This window comes from Mustela putorius, unplaced genomic scaffold, assembly GCF_011764305.1.
Source record: "Mustela putorius furo isolate JIRA1106 unplaced genomic scaffold, ASM1176430v1.1 tig00001433_pilon_pilon_pilon, whole genome shotgun sequence".
NCBI lineage: Eukaryota > Metazoa > Chordata > Mammalia > Carnivora > Mustelidae > Mustela > Mustela putorius.
In genome coordinates this window covers 1,425,454-1,438,364 of record NW_025421741.1, presented here as the reverse complement: position 1 = coordinate 1,438,364, position 12,911 = coordinate 1,425,454, and the positions used below count along the sequence as shown (strand labels likewise).

The 12,911-nt window shown below is 59.3% G+C and overlaps 1 protein-coding gene and 1 non-coding gene across 15 annotated transcripts in view; both read right to left on the bottom strand.

Moving 5' to 3' along the window:
- The window catches only part of EP400 (E1A binding protein p400), a 97,555-nt gene that overhangs the window by 26,803 nt on the left and 57,841 nt on the right, over positions 1 to 12,911 (bottom strand). For 13 of the 14 annotated variants that reach the window (XM_045087649.1, XM_045087654.1, XM_045087661.1 and 10 more), the window contains 12 exons: positions 11,001 to 11,203; positions 10,734 to 10,903; positions 9,406 to 9,602; positions 6,394 to 6,505; positions 6,064 to 6,207; positions 2,536 to 2,676; positions 2,260 to 2,343; positions 1,797 to 1,931; positions 1,531 to 1,575; positions 1,298 to 1,451; positions 849 to 1,090; positions 547 to 720 (listed from right to left, as the gene is read on the bottom strand). In XM_045087649.1, the coding sequence (XP_044943584.1) occupies positions 547 to 720; positions 849 to 1,090; positions 1,298 to 1,451; positions 1,531 to 1,575; positions 1,797 to 1,931; positions 2,260 to 2,343; positions 2,536 to 2,676; positions 6,064 to 6,207; positions 6,394 to 6,505; positions 9,406 to 9,602; positions 10,734 to 10,903; positions 11,001 to 11,203 (1,801 nt within the window). The remainder of the gene's footprint in view (positions 1 to 546; positions 721 to 848; positions 1,091 to 1,297; positions 1,452 to 1,530; positions 1,576 to 1,796; positions 1,932 to 2,259; positions 2,344 to 2,535; positions 2,677 to 6,063; positions 6,208 to 6,393; positions 6,506 to 9,405; positions 9,603 to 10,733; positions 10,904 to 11,000; positions 11,204 to 12,911) is intronic. The other variant, XM_045087653.1, reaches the window with a different exon arrangement.
- On the bottom strand, positions 9,778 to 9,907 carry LOC123394095. Its single transcript, XR_006608870.1, has one exon. It is a non-coding gene; the product is annotated as a small nucleolar RNA SNORA49 (small nucleolar RNA).

Genomic DNA, 12,911 nt, shown 5'->3' with positions numbered 1-12,911 from the left:
GGTGGAAACCTGGAGCAACGGCACGGGAGGCACAACAGACTTCTCGCCAAATAGCCGACGGAGCCGAGTCCCCTTCATTTACCTGACGCCTTTGCAAAAAATAAAAAGAAGCGGCGCCTGGGTGGCTCCGTGGGTTAAGTCTCTGCCTTCAGCTCGGGTCATGATCTCAGGGTCCTGGGATCGAGCCCTGCGTCGGGCTTCCTGCTCTGTGGAAAGCCTGCTTCTCTCCCTCTCCCACTCCCCCTGCTTGTGTTCCCTCTCACTCTGTCAAATAAACAGAATCTTTAAAAAAACTAAAAACAGAAGAAGAAAGAAATGAAGGTAGGAGCAAGCTCTCAGTGGCACAGGAGCCTCCAGACAGCATCTGGAATTTTCCAAGCACGTCGAGCAAGTTCTCAGGCCCAGGGCCAAGTCCCGCATTGCCTGCAGCCAGGACAGCTGTGCGCGGCCCATGCCAGGTGCGGCACAGGCCTCCTGCCTCACTGGCCTCCCCCAAGCCCGGGGCTGGAGTTCCACGGCCGCCGAGTGGGAGGGGTCCGCTCTCACCTTGCCCTCCTCCCTGGGGATGAGCACGTTCTCGTAGCGGCTCCGGCACTGCTTGGAAGAGCGGTAGATGCGGCTGCAGGAGTTGACGACGTCGCTGACGAGGTCCCAGTTGGGCGTGTGGGCCGGGGACACGATGGTCAGGTTCAGAGGCAGCTCCAGCAGCTGCTTCACGGCCTGCAGGACCGGGTTCCAGGTGGCATCCGTCAGCGAGCCGCACCCACGGGTGCACACGCTTGCCCCCAGGCTATGACCCTGGGACGCGGACGGGAGGGGACAGGACGTGGCCTGTGGGCCACGCTCACCTGCAGCAGCGCCCAATCTTCACTGATGAGCCACTCGGGGTTGTCTGGGCCCGACTCGGCTGTTGGTTTAGCAAAAGTCGGCAGCGGCTTGGCAAACTGTGTCTGCTGCTTCAACAGAATATTCTTTTTCTGCTCCTTCCCTTCCCGGCGCATTTTCAACATGCCGGGCGTGGCGCGGTCGAACAGCGAGCGAGGGGGGACGACCGGCTCCCCGTGGCGCTGCTTCTTCTTCCTGCCTGCAACTGGACAGAGAGCCCTTCTCAGCGCGGCCCTCGGCGAGCGGACTGCGCCTTCGCAGGCGAGCCACCGAGGACAAGGACAACCGAAGAGGCCCGGCGCGAAGGCGTCTCGGGGCAGACACCCCGACTCTCCTGCCCGGACGCCGCGCAGGCCGCAGGCGCGCCGCTTCCCCCACCCCACCCCCTGCCGGCCCGGCCGCGAGGGCGCACCTGAGGGGTCCGTGCGGTGCCGCCGGCGCTCCTTCCTCACGTACACGGGAGGCAGCTTGGACTCTGGGATGGGCGTGGTTTCGTACGTGAGACACAGGACCGGGTCCACGTAGATGTCGTTGTCGTCCTGGGGTGGCGTGGGCGGCGTCCAGAGCTGCGCGGAGAAGGGCGCGCCATGAGCAGTGCGCCCCGGGGCCGGCGGCCACCCCAGTACTCAGGGAGACCGTACTCACCGGCATGACCTCCACCTGCCCGTCGGCACCTTCGCACACGTACTCCTACGGGGGAGGGCAGCACGTCAGCACGACGCAGTATCAGATGCACGCCATGAGCCACCGGCTCTCTACCTGCGTGCCCAGCAGGTCTCCAAGTACCTGTGACACCGTCTGACCACACTCGGGAAAAGCCCAAGCAGAAGCAGAGGTCTGCAGCCAAGCGTGTAGCAGCAGACGCCGGCTGTCCCCGCTTCAGGCACCGCGCCGGCCCGAGCCACACGTACCGCATTGTAGGCGTCCTCCCTGGTGTAGGTGAGAAGCTGCTCCTGCTCCTGCTCCTGCAGCACTCGCGCCTCCCTCTCCCGCAGGGCCCTCGCGTTCTGGGCCTCCCACTCCCTCACGGCGGTCAGCACGGCGTCCTGGCGGAAGACCACAAAGAGGAGCCCTGAGATCCGCCCCGCAGGCCCCACCCCCGCCACACCGCCCCCTGCTCTTGCAGTCACCAGCCGAGCCCGGCATCTCCCCCCACCGTGGGTCCACGTGCTCTGGACCTGTTCCCGCCCCAACAGGTAAGTCTCCATCAAGCTCGGAGCTGCTTCCAGGGAAAAGTGTTCCTTGGGGTTTTCCCAGATCTGATCTTTCATCTGTTTACACACCGCTCAGTCCGGTTTTCACTCCTTTCATCCCACGCAAATCACGCTGACTTCAGGTCAGATCTGACTCTGAAGGCTGAGCCCGCCCCCTTACCTCGCCGTCTCCCTCTTTCTCGGGGCCAGCCGGCGTGTGGAACAACTCCAGGTAATTCAGCGCGTACTTCTCGATAGGCGTAAGCTGTTTCAGAAATCGTTTGAACAGGGTGAACAGCAAGTTAACCAAGGCTGAGGTCCTCAGACGACCCCCACTGACACTTGAATCAAGAAAGTGATTGTTCTTACTCTAAGCAACCAAAGGAAAAAAAGGTCCAAGACACCGAAGCGTATGGAGAAAAATTAGGCTGAAGTAGAAGGAAGTGTGTGCCCGAACCTGTTCCATGAAGTCCGCTAACTCCTCCAGCTGTGACGGCTCCTCCTTCCGCCTCGGGCTATCAGAGCTGGACGCCCCCGGCACGGCTTCCTCCTCGGGTTTCTGGGCGTCTTCCTCCAGGTACTCAATGCTCTTAAGGGCCTAAAGAAGTTACGGGCTTGTCTTACTTTCACGTATTTTTAAATTCCAGGGTTTGGAGAAGGAGCTGCCCTGCGTCACACCGACGAGACACACCTGCACCGCACGTGGAGCCTCCCCGAGGGAGGCAGAGAACGAACGTGAGGGGCTCACACTGGACGGCGAGGCCCAGGGAAGAGCCACGTGCTGCCACACTACCAAGCTGCCAACCCCGAGAACAGAGCGGGACGGGGCACCTCGTTCAACCTCACGCCCGACATGCGCCATGGCCACGGCTCTGACCCATGAGAACGATTCCGCATGGCGCACAAGACACAGGCCTCTATCCACGGCATGAACAGGAGAAAAATGAGCCGATGCCACGGCTGCCAAAACCAAGCCCACACACATCAGGCGTGTAAGACAGGCAGTGGCCCCACAGAGCAACAGCAGCAAGAGGAAGGAGGTGCTTTCCCACGGCGAGCAGCTCAGGCCTAACGCGCGCCGGCAGCTGTGGACGCGCACACTCGCGCAGCAGGCGCAACCCAACAGTCTCTGGTTCCTGGGTGTTGATTAGGACCTGTATGACCTCTTTCCTTGGCAATTTGGAAAAATCTGCAGCTTACAACGTAATCTGACCTCACACTACATGCAGAACACACACTGAAGCGCCCAGGTAAAAGCGAGGGGGACGTCCTGACGACCCAGGGTCAGCAGAACGTCTCTCAAGCAGCACACGAGAGCAAAAGCCACGATACGAAGGGCCACTACGTGGCTTCGGAACGCGTGGTCCCCGCTCACGACCGCATCCCCAAAGGCACCCCCAAAATGCAGGAAGGTATTCCATGTGTATCCGTACAGAACACAGACACCGACCACTGAGAAAACGAAACCGCCCAGTCAACCGAAACACGGGGAAGGGACGTGAGTGGACACTTCAGGGATTGCGCAGAGACGCCCAAATTCACAGGCCGACAGCAAAGGAAAACCCACCAGAGTCACGGGCACATCTGCCACACGCTGCCGGGAAGGACACGCCAAGCCCTGCCTCCGATGCCGCTGCCGGAGCACAGATTGGCCTGGCCAGCCCCTGTGGGTCCCACGCACGCTCCCCGACAACCCAGGGGCCCCACCCCAAGGTGCATTCCCCAGAAGTCAGCGGAAACACACACACGCATCTGCCAAGAGACACGGAGAAGATATTCACAGATGCACGGCTCAAAACAGACGGTGGGCCGGCAAAGGACGTCACAGCGACCCACAGCACACTGTCGCAGAGCCATGAGAACCACCACGACCTGAACCAGAAGCCGGACACACGGCAGCCGTGTGGCAGAGAGCTGCACTCGGGGATGGGGGGGGGGGGGGGGGTGGTTTCTGGGGAGCCCTCCCTAGAACACCCTCTCAAGCTCCTCTCTGTGATGCGGTGCTCCCAGGGGGTTCTTGCGCTTCAACGACACCTTCCCCGGAGGCTGTTTCCCTGCACGAAGCCCCTGAAGAGCGTCGCCCCTGCTGGAGGAGTCCCGGACTAGTCAGGCGAGGACGTTGCCTGGCACCGCTGCTCTGTGTGCGGCTACTCCAACCGTGCCCTTGCCACTGGCCTCTGAGCCAGCCCCCAAGACCCAGACTCAGCACAGAGCCAGAGGGCCATTTGGAAGAACACAGCCAGGCCCCACCACCGTCACCCCTCCTCCCCTGCTGACCCCCAGCTGCCCGGATGGTCCCTCTGCCCACACCGCCCCTCCCTGAACATCGCTCCTGGCCGCAGCAGGGGGAGTCCGTATTCTAGCCGTCTGCTGGCTTACAGTCTTTCCTTTTACTGGACCATACGCTGCACGGGGGGCGGCGGCACACCACGCCGTTCAGTCAGCGCTAGGTCCCTCCTGCCTAGAACATGCCCGACGCGCGGCCAGACATTCAACACACACGCTAGAACAGCACCTGTGCGTTGAGCTAGCGCGCTGCTCCGCCCGGAGCACACGTCCCTGAGACACCTGCGCACGGCACGCCATGTTCCGCACACACCCTCCTGCCTCTCGTTTCTCTCCCAGGACACGTGTGACACTTTCAACAGAAAGGTCAGTATTTCTGGGAGTGAACTGACCTTTTCTTTCTTTTTTTTTGTCAGAGAGAGCGAGCACAGGTAGACAGAGAGGCAGGCTGAGGCAGAGGGGGAAGCAGGCTTCCTGCTGAGCAGAGAGCCCGATGTGGGACTCGATCCCAGGACGCTGGGATCATGACCTGAGCCGAAGGCAGCCGCTTAACCCACTGAGCCCCCCAGGCGCCCCTGACCTTTTCTTTTTAACCTCATGACGTAACACCTGTTTTTAAAAGAACAGGGGATGGGGTCATCATACACGGCAACTCCAGGAAGGAGGCAGGAGGATCCGCACCAAGTGGTCATCGCTGAGCCAGGGGGAGGATCTGGTGCAGGACACCTACTTTTCATGATAAATCCCTGAAGCTTTTCCACGTATGTATTACTTTTCAACCAAACGAGGACCTTTAAAATAGCCAAGGCTGTGGCAAGCCCTCCTCACCAAGGGCGTGGGGATGGGGGTAGAGGGGCGCCACAGGGGAGCCAGGGCGGCGTCTACCATGGGCGAGAGAGTGGGAAGAGGCCTAGGACATGGGGTGCCTCCAAGGCCAAGAGCCCAGAAACTGACACTCAGGAAGGAGGGGGAGGAGGGAGCAACCCCCCCAAGCAGGCCAAGGGGCAGGGGAGTCCGGGGGGAGCTGCAGCCAGGCTACTCCACGAGGCAGGGCAGGAGGGGATGTGGCCCCAAAAGCAGGTCTACGGTGTGTCTACACAGCCAGCACTGCCCAAAAACAAAGCACACAAGCCACATGTGTGATTTAACTTCAGCAGCTCACGCATTACGTGTGTAAAAAGGCAGTATTCTACTTAACCCGATACACCCAAACATGACTTCAACAAGTGACCAACGTAAGAAGGTATAAGCGAGATCACTTATGTCCTCCTTCGTCCTGTCCTGACAACCGGCTGTGCACCTTGCACTCACATACAGGGCTCCTATCAGACAGGACTGAAGACAGCAGGCCACGGGCACGGGCAGAGCAGACAAAGCAGGTCGGACAGGACAGGTGAGGCACGCCGCACTGTCAGCTGCCCGCTACGGCTCAGGGGAGGCAGCGTGGTGGCTCGTGGCTCGGGGAGAGCTGATGAGGACGGGGACGGCTGCCGAGCCGGGCAGTGGGCGCCTGAGACCCCCAGACTTTACACTGCTTTTTACCTGATTTTCCAGATGAAAACACCCAGGAGAGAAAGGAAGCAGGCAGGAGAGGTGTACCAGGGCTGAGCGAGGGAGCAGAGCGGGCAGTGTGCTCGGGGCCCACGGCACGTGCAGCACATCCTCGGGGACCCCCCCAGGGCAGGCCATCCGCCCTCACCTCAATGAAAGGTCTTGCAATTTTGGGGGCGATGATTTCTGAGGCAGAAGGCTCCTGAGAGAGGACCACGAACTCCTCCGCCTTCACTGGGAAGCCGGCATCGTCAGTGGGAGAGCACACCTCAAACAGCTCCTGGATGGTCCGCTGCACACGAGACACACGTTAGCGTCCGGCCGGAAGCAGGTCGGCGCCTGACCTGAGTGTCAGACTGCGTCACCAGGGAAACCGCCCGGCGACTCCTCACCCATGCGTTGAGCTGCGCTGCCTGCCCCCGCCCCCCACCCCAAACACCAGGTAGCAACCCCGAGGACGGCGCGCCCGTGATGGCACCTGTGTCAGGAAAGCCATGGAGTAGTCATTGCCCTGAGCGGCTACTTCCCGGATCAAGTCTTTGGTTCCGTTTTTCAAAAGCTTCTCTTCAATGGAATTACCACTCACGAGCCTACAAAACACAGACCCGTGTACGATGACAGCTGGGCGTCCGGAAGCACGCCGCCACGAGCAGTCGGGGTGCGAGGGTGGGGAGGCTGGAGGCACAGCACCCGGGCACTCGGGCAGGAGCTGCATAGCTCTGCAGGTGCTCAAGGCATCCCCTATGTGGCGGTCAGGGCCACCTCTCCCACCCCACCTCTAGCCACCTCTACCTCCCCTGCCACACCTAGAAATGCCCTCCTAGGTCCCCCGTGAAGACCTCCAGTGTGGACAGCCTGGCAAGCCCGCTTACACGACACAGCCTGCATTTTCAAGGGGTCACGTTTACACGCAACGGTGGGCAGCATCTGGTTCACCGCACACATATCTGCATTTTGCATTCTCACCAAGCGGTGTGCTGCAGAGATCCCCCCGACCCCACGCCCAAACACTTCCAGCGGCTGCTCGATGCCCAGGGCACGGCTGTACCCCAAGCACAGGCACCCTCTGTCCCCACTATGCGCTGTAACAAGCTCCAGAAGGCAGCGACGCCACAGGCCGGCTCCCGGGAAGGAAATGCTGGGCACAAAGGGTGCGCACCATCTCCTGTCCAGCAGACCCTGCTAACCTGATGTCCACACAGTGCAGCAACCGTGCGTCCCCAGTCAGGGCAGGCGGTCCCCGGCCATCACCACTAGCAGCTATGCCCACCGCCGTCCCGTCAGGGCGTGTAACAAAGACCGTCACACGTGCGGCACCTACCCTCCACCCGCGAGCCTGTGCCTCCCACACGCTGTGCGCAGCTGGAATGGCCCGTTCCGAGGCTTGGGTTCGTCCCACCTTTCTCGAAGAAGGGCTCGTTTACCTTTTTTTCCTCAATTTGCACGAGTAATCTAACCCTCCGTCTGCTGTGACGATTGCAAATCATTGTCCGAATCTATTATTTGTGCATTAGTTGTGTTCATGGAATCTTCTTGCAAAAGCCAAACTTCAGCTTTCATTTTAACTGCAGTCAGGTATGTCTGCCTTTCCTTCCCTCCAAGCTTTCTGTCTGGCTAAATTGATCCCTTCAAGCCACAGGTACCACCTCTTCCGTACTATGCTAAGACCGCCGCTTTCTTTCTACAGCGGCGCGCCTAAGCCTAGGGATGGTGTTCTGGCCATCAAGTGGGCACAGCACTCCGGCTCAGCTCTTCCTCACGGTCCACAGCGTCAGCAGCAAGTGCTAAACGACCTGTGCCCCAACAAAGCTGGAACCCCACCCCGCTGGTTCATGCCCCGCTGTTCACTGCTTCCCCTCCCATGACGTGCCTTCCCCCGTGCCCCTCTGCTACAGCCCTTGTCAGCATTTCCACTGGCTGCTGTCAGCTACCTTTCACTCCAAATACACTTTTTTCCCCAAAGATTTTGTTTATTTGACAGAGATACAGAGAGAGAAGGACCACAATCAGGGGAAGTGGGAGAGGGAGAAGCTGGCCCCCTGCAGGGCTGAGCGGGAGCCCAATGTGGGGCTCAATCCCAGGACCCAGGATCATGACCCGAGCCAAAGGCAGACACTTAACAACTGAGCCACCCAGGTGCCCACAGATACACTTAAAAAAACACTTTATCCAGGGGTGCCTGGGTTTCTTGGGTCAGTTAAGTGTCAGCTCGGGTCACAATTCCGGGGTCCCAGAATCAGCCCACACTGGGCTCCCTACTCAGTGAGGAGTCTGCTTCTCCTCCTCCCTCTGTCCTTGCTCCCACTCGTGTATGCATGTGCTCTCCCACTCCCTCTCAAATAAAGAAAATCTTTAAAAATAAACAAAAGCAAATAAACCCCACTTTATCCACTCACAGCTACACACACATGCATATACACAAACCCCCACGATGACAACTTTCCTAAACACTGTTCTGCGTTTGACATCGCTTTGGGGAAAGCACATTTTACACACCAGGTCTTCCTGTGCATGAACACGGCTCAGTCTCCAACTCCCATCTTACCACCTTTGGCACAATTTGGTTCTCATTTCCTACACAACTTGCATCTTTACTGCCAAGACTATTCCTGATCCGTGGTTACGGTTACTGAGAAGAAAAGCTTTCCCGTTTCTGGCTGGTAAGCGCTGAAGGGTCACAGCCTCCGTAACCACGGAGAGCAATTGCGCAGGAAAATGTCGCGTACACAACACACGCGGCGCGCCAGGCTGCAGTTCACCAGCACGGAGACCGCCCGCAACGCGCCGCTGAAGAGGGTTAACAAGGCTGCGGGCATCAGCCGTCTAGCCAGCGAGAAAGACGCCAGGAAAGACACGCGGCATCTCTGAAGGACACTTCTCCACGGGCCTCAGACAGGCCGTGACACAGCTGCTCAAACTCAGCCTTCGGAGGACTCTGCCTCGGTGGCAGGAGTGAGTGGTCATAGGCACAGTCCAGGGCCTCGCACACGGTGCCGGCACCACGCACCCGCCCGCACACCCAGTGCCAGTGCATACCGCAGACCCGCTGTTGTCGCACTACCGCACTCAACGCTTCTGCGAGTTCAGACACGCACGCGAGAGCCTGCTCCACCTTCCTCAGCCACGTGCAGGGCCAGCGGAGGTGGCGCACACGGGTCTGAGCTCTTCCAGTCATTTTACTGACAGACAAGGGGCATCGGACAGGGCTCTAGAAGACGCGCAATAGATATGCGTCGAAAGCACATCAAGTTGTGTGTAAGTAAGATAATTTGACTGCGGTTTCAAGCAAACTAATTATAAACTGAGCAAATGTTGGGCCTAAAGAAAGAACACGCGAAGCAGCAAGAACAGAAGTCTGCCTCAGAAAAAATAAAGCTGTGGAAACTTCTGGAACAAGTTGTAACGTACAGTTGAGCTCCATGGGGTGCTTCTGCTCCAGCACCTGCTGCCCCCACACCTCCACACCCCGTGTCGCGCCCGCCGCCCTCACCGGTAGATGTGGACGTCCTTGCGCCTCCCGATCCGCTCGCACCACTCCTGGGCCTTGGCGTCCATCACGGGGTTCAGGTCGTTGTCATAGAACACCACTGCGTCGGCCTCCACCAGGCTCACGCCTGTGGCGCGGCTGTGGGTCGACAGAATGGCACAGAAGATCCTCCTGTCCCTGTTGAAACTCCTCATCAGCTCCTGGGATGAAATGAAGCCCTCGGGTTAGCTCCCCGGGCCGGCGCTGGCACAGCTCGGCACCCCCAGGAACGAACGTGCGGCCATCTCCCGCTGACTGCGCACAGACACCCCCACGCGCTCTGCACAGGCCAGGCCTCACCGACCAAAGGAAAACGTCCACCTCCACCTGACATGGACTGTCAGCTCAAGCCGTAGGCCCCAGGAGAACACAGAGTCTTCCTGGGGAGGGACGTGTGCTCGGTCCTATACCCTCAGGCAATGCCTGGGCCTTCACAGCAAAAGACCCAGGAGTAAGGCTGAGGGAGCAGAGAAACAGGCCAGAGAAGCTTTCAGCCTCCAGGGAGCACTGCTCTCTGCAGTGAGCTCAGCACCAAACCCGACCGGCACAGGGACCCCTTCCTTCCTTCCCGGAGAGTCCACGTGTGGTCTGTGAAAACACTCCTGACAAAGCTCGCTCATGAACCCGGTGCCACGTCCCCTCCCAGGCCCTCGTCCACGTGCACGCATGCGGGCGGAAAGGCCCAGGTGTGCGGGATCACGGAGTCTGGGAACCTGCTCCCAGCGGAAGCATTCTGTGGGGCTACTCCATCCCACTCCAAATGCTTTGATGACCAGCTTGCAGTCCAGCCCACGGACACTCAGCACGGGGCTACCCAGCAGCACAGCACATGCACGACCTACAGACCCATCGTGCTGTGTGTGTGTCGCTCCAGGGAGAAGCAGAGGTGCCACAGGCACACTGAGCCCTTGGCGCAGAATCACTCGGGCTGGCACACGCCCTGCACCATCAGCCTGACTCCTAGGAAGCCGTGCGGCTCCGCGCCAGCCGAGAGCTCAAGAGATAACCATCTGGCTGCGCCGACCCATGGGACACGGCCTTAGCCGATCTGACAAGCGACAGAGGGGCACGCAGCACGACCTGCACTTCCCGCAGGGTGCCTCGCGGGGACCGTGCCCAGGCTCTCACCCTGGCCGCATCTGAAGCGCACCAGCCCGCTCCTCATGGCACAGGCCACCACGCCCCAGCAGCCGCGCACGTCCCGTAACAGGATGCAGGAGCTGCGGGCCTGCCGGGGCCGGGGCCGTGAAGCAGCCCCCGCCCCGCAGCGCGGCGCCCCCTCCCTTCCTTACCTGCCGCTGCTCGCTGTTCGCGTTCTCATCGATCCTGACGTAGGTGAGATAATGGAAGTTCAAGAACGTCTCTAAAATGTCCAACATGAGAACCATCTGCGACAAAATCAGCACTCGACGTCCCTCAGACTTCAACTTCTGAAGCAAGACGGCTAAGGCTTCGAGCTTTCCTACAGAACCAACGACATTGAGTCTCTCCTGAGCCCGGGCGCAGAGGGCCCAGAGGGCCGACCTCGAGGCCAGCGCAGATGGGAGTCCCCTCCGTACCTGAGTCAAACTGCACCAACCGGAGCTCCGGAAACCGGAGGGAGCGCAGCGCCGTCATCCGCCGCAGCTGCTGCGCGTAGGGAGCCGTGTGCTCTCGAAGACGGTGCCTCAGGAGCCTCATCCTGCGGCTGTAGAGGGACGGCGGCCTCGCCACCCACAGGGACGGGGGCGCGGCCACCACCGGAGGGATCACACACACCACCCTGAGAAGCAGAAAGCACGCGGATCGGACACGCTGCCCACGGCGTCTCCACCAGCAGCTCCTCCGTCTCAGGAAGCAGAGGTCCAAGAAGGAAGCGGCAGAACCTTCTACTGGTGTGGCCAAAAAAACCAGGCTGTTTAATCACAGTCACACGGGGTGACACAGCTGCTGGCCGTGTCACAGCACCATCCATCACAGCATCCGCGGGAGCTGTGTCCTGGCCCCTGCCGGCCTCTAGCTGGAAAGAAGCGGCACAGAGCACCCCCCAGAGCCTGCAGGAAAGGGCACAGAGACGCCCCATTCCCTGTGAAACTCGTGTTCTGGTGGGAATCTCGGGGTGCGGGTCCTGTGTCCCCAGGACGGTCTGGGGGAGAACTGCACCCCAGAGCTGGGGGAGCCATATGCCGCCAGGAGCGGAGTCAGACTCCGCAGGAGAAGGTCCGCTGAGAGCAGCACGAGAAGGACTCCGGCGGGCCGTGACAGCAGAGGACACGTGCCCCCCACACCAGGACAGCCTCACTCTGGACATCAGCTCACACTGCGTCTCCTTGATTTGCTACCAAATGCATGCGAATAAAAAGGCCATCTATGACCAAAACCACTGGTGACAAAATCAAACCACTAAATAAGTGGACAGCAAGTCCACACTCACTAACCCGGAGTCCACGTGGCCGACCCACACGTTCTGCCCACCTGCCCTGAAGTTCTGGCGTGGCCCTAAGCCAAACCCCAGCCGTTACTCTGTAGATCACTGACACAGTGAGCGGAAGGCTACCACACTAGAAGGGCCACACAGGATCTGGCGAGAACAGAGCCAGAGGCACACCGCCCATCACCGGGGCTCAGGGAGGGAAGAGACAACACCCAGCTGAGGAGGGCCCAGGGAGAGGCCCAAGGCAGTCACCTCTGTCTGCCAACGGAGTAGAGCACGTCTCTCAACAAATGGTGCTGGACAAGCAGGCACCCACCCGCAAATATGTGAACGTGAAAGACTCGACCAGAGGTCCCGGCTTTCTCGCGGCAGTACCCAGTAAACCCCACTCCTGCAAACAAAGAAACCCCAAATAACTAGCAACCCACATGAATTTGATTGAGCCTCTGAATCTATTTACAGATGATACAGGCAACAAAGCTACACACCAGATTACACCTCCAGGAACCAATTCAGCAAATCCACATTGTGGGAAATTCTACAGAGAAAACCACCAGTTTTCCTTGACAAATAAACTGCAAGAGGAAAAAAAAGGCAAGCCAGAAGCACAACCTACGATTAGGAGCTACACGACATGTATCCCCAACTGCTGCGTCTCTACATCACTGCCATTCTGATTGGAACCATAAAAACGCTTACGAGATAAGCACAACTGCGTGTGCAGAAGAGACGTTTCACAGTATCGAGAACTGTTCTTTTCTTAGCTAGTGTAATGGTACGGTGCCTGCACTGCTTTCAGAGCACAACGAAATCTTACACAGGAACTCCTGTCTGTCCGGAGCTAGCTGCAAACAGTCTGTGCTTCCGGGCAGTAAACACGGACGCAGAGCTGGGCTGAAGGCGGGCTCCGGGTACACTCGGGTTCACTGCGGTAGTCTGCTCGTATGGGTTTAAAGATTTTCTGAAATGTGAGATTCTTCAAATGGGGAAAAAATGAATCTAGACACAGACCTAGTTCCTTCACAAACATCAACTCCAAATGGAGCGCAGATCCGCA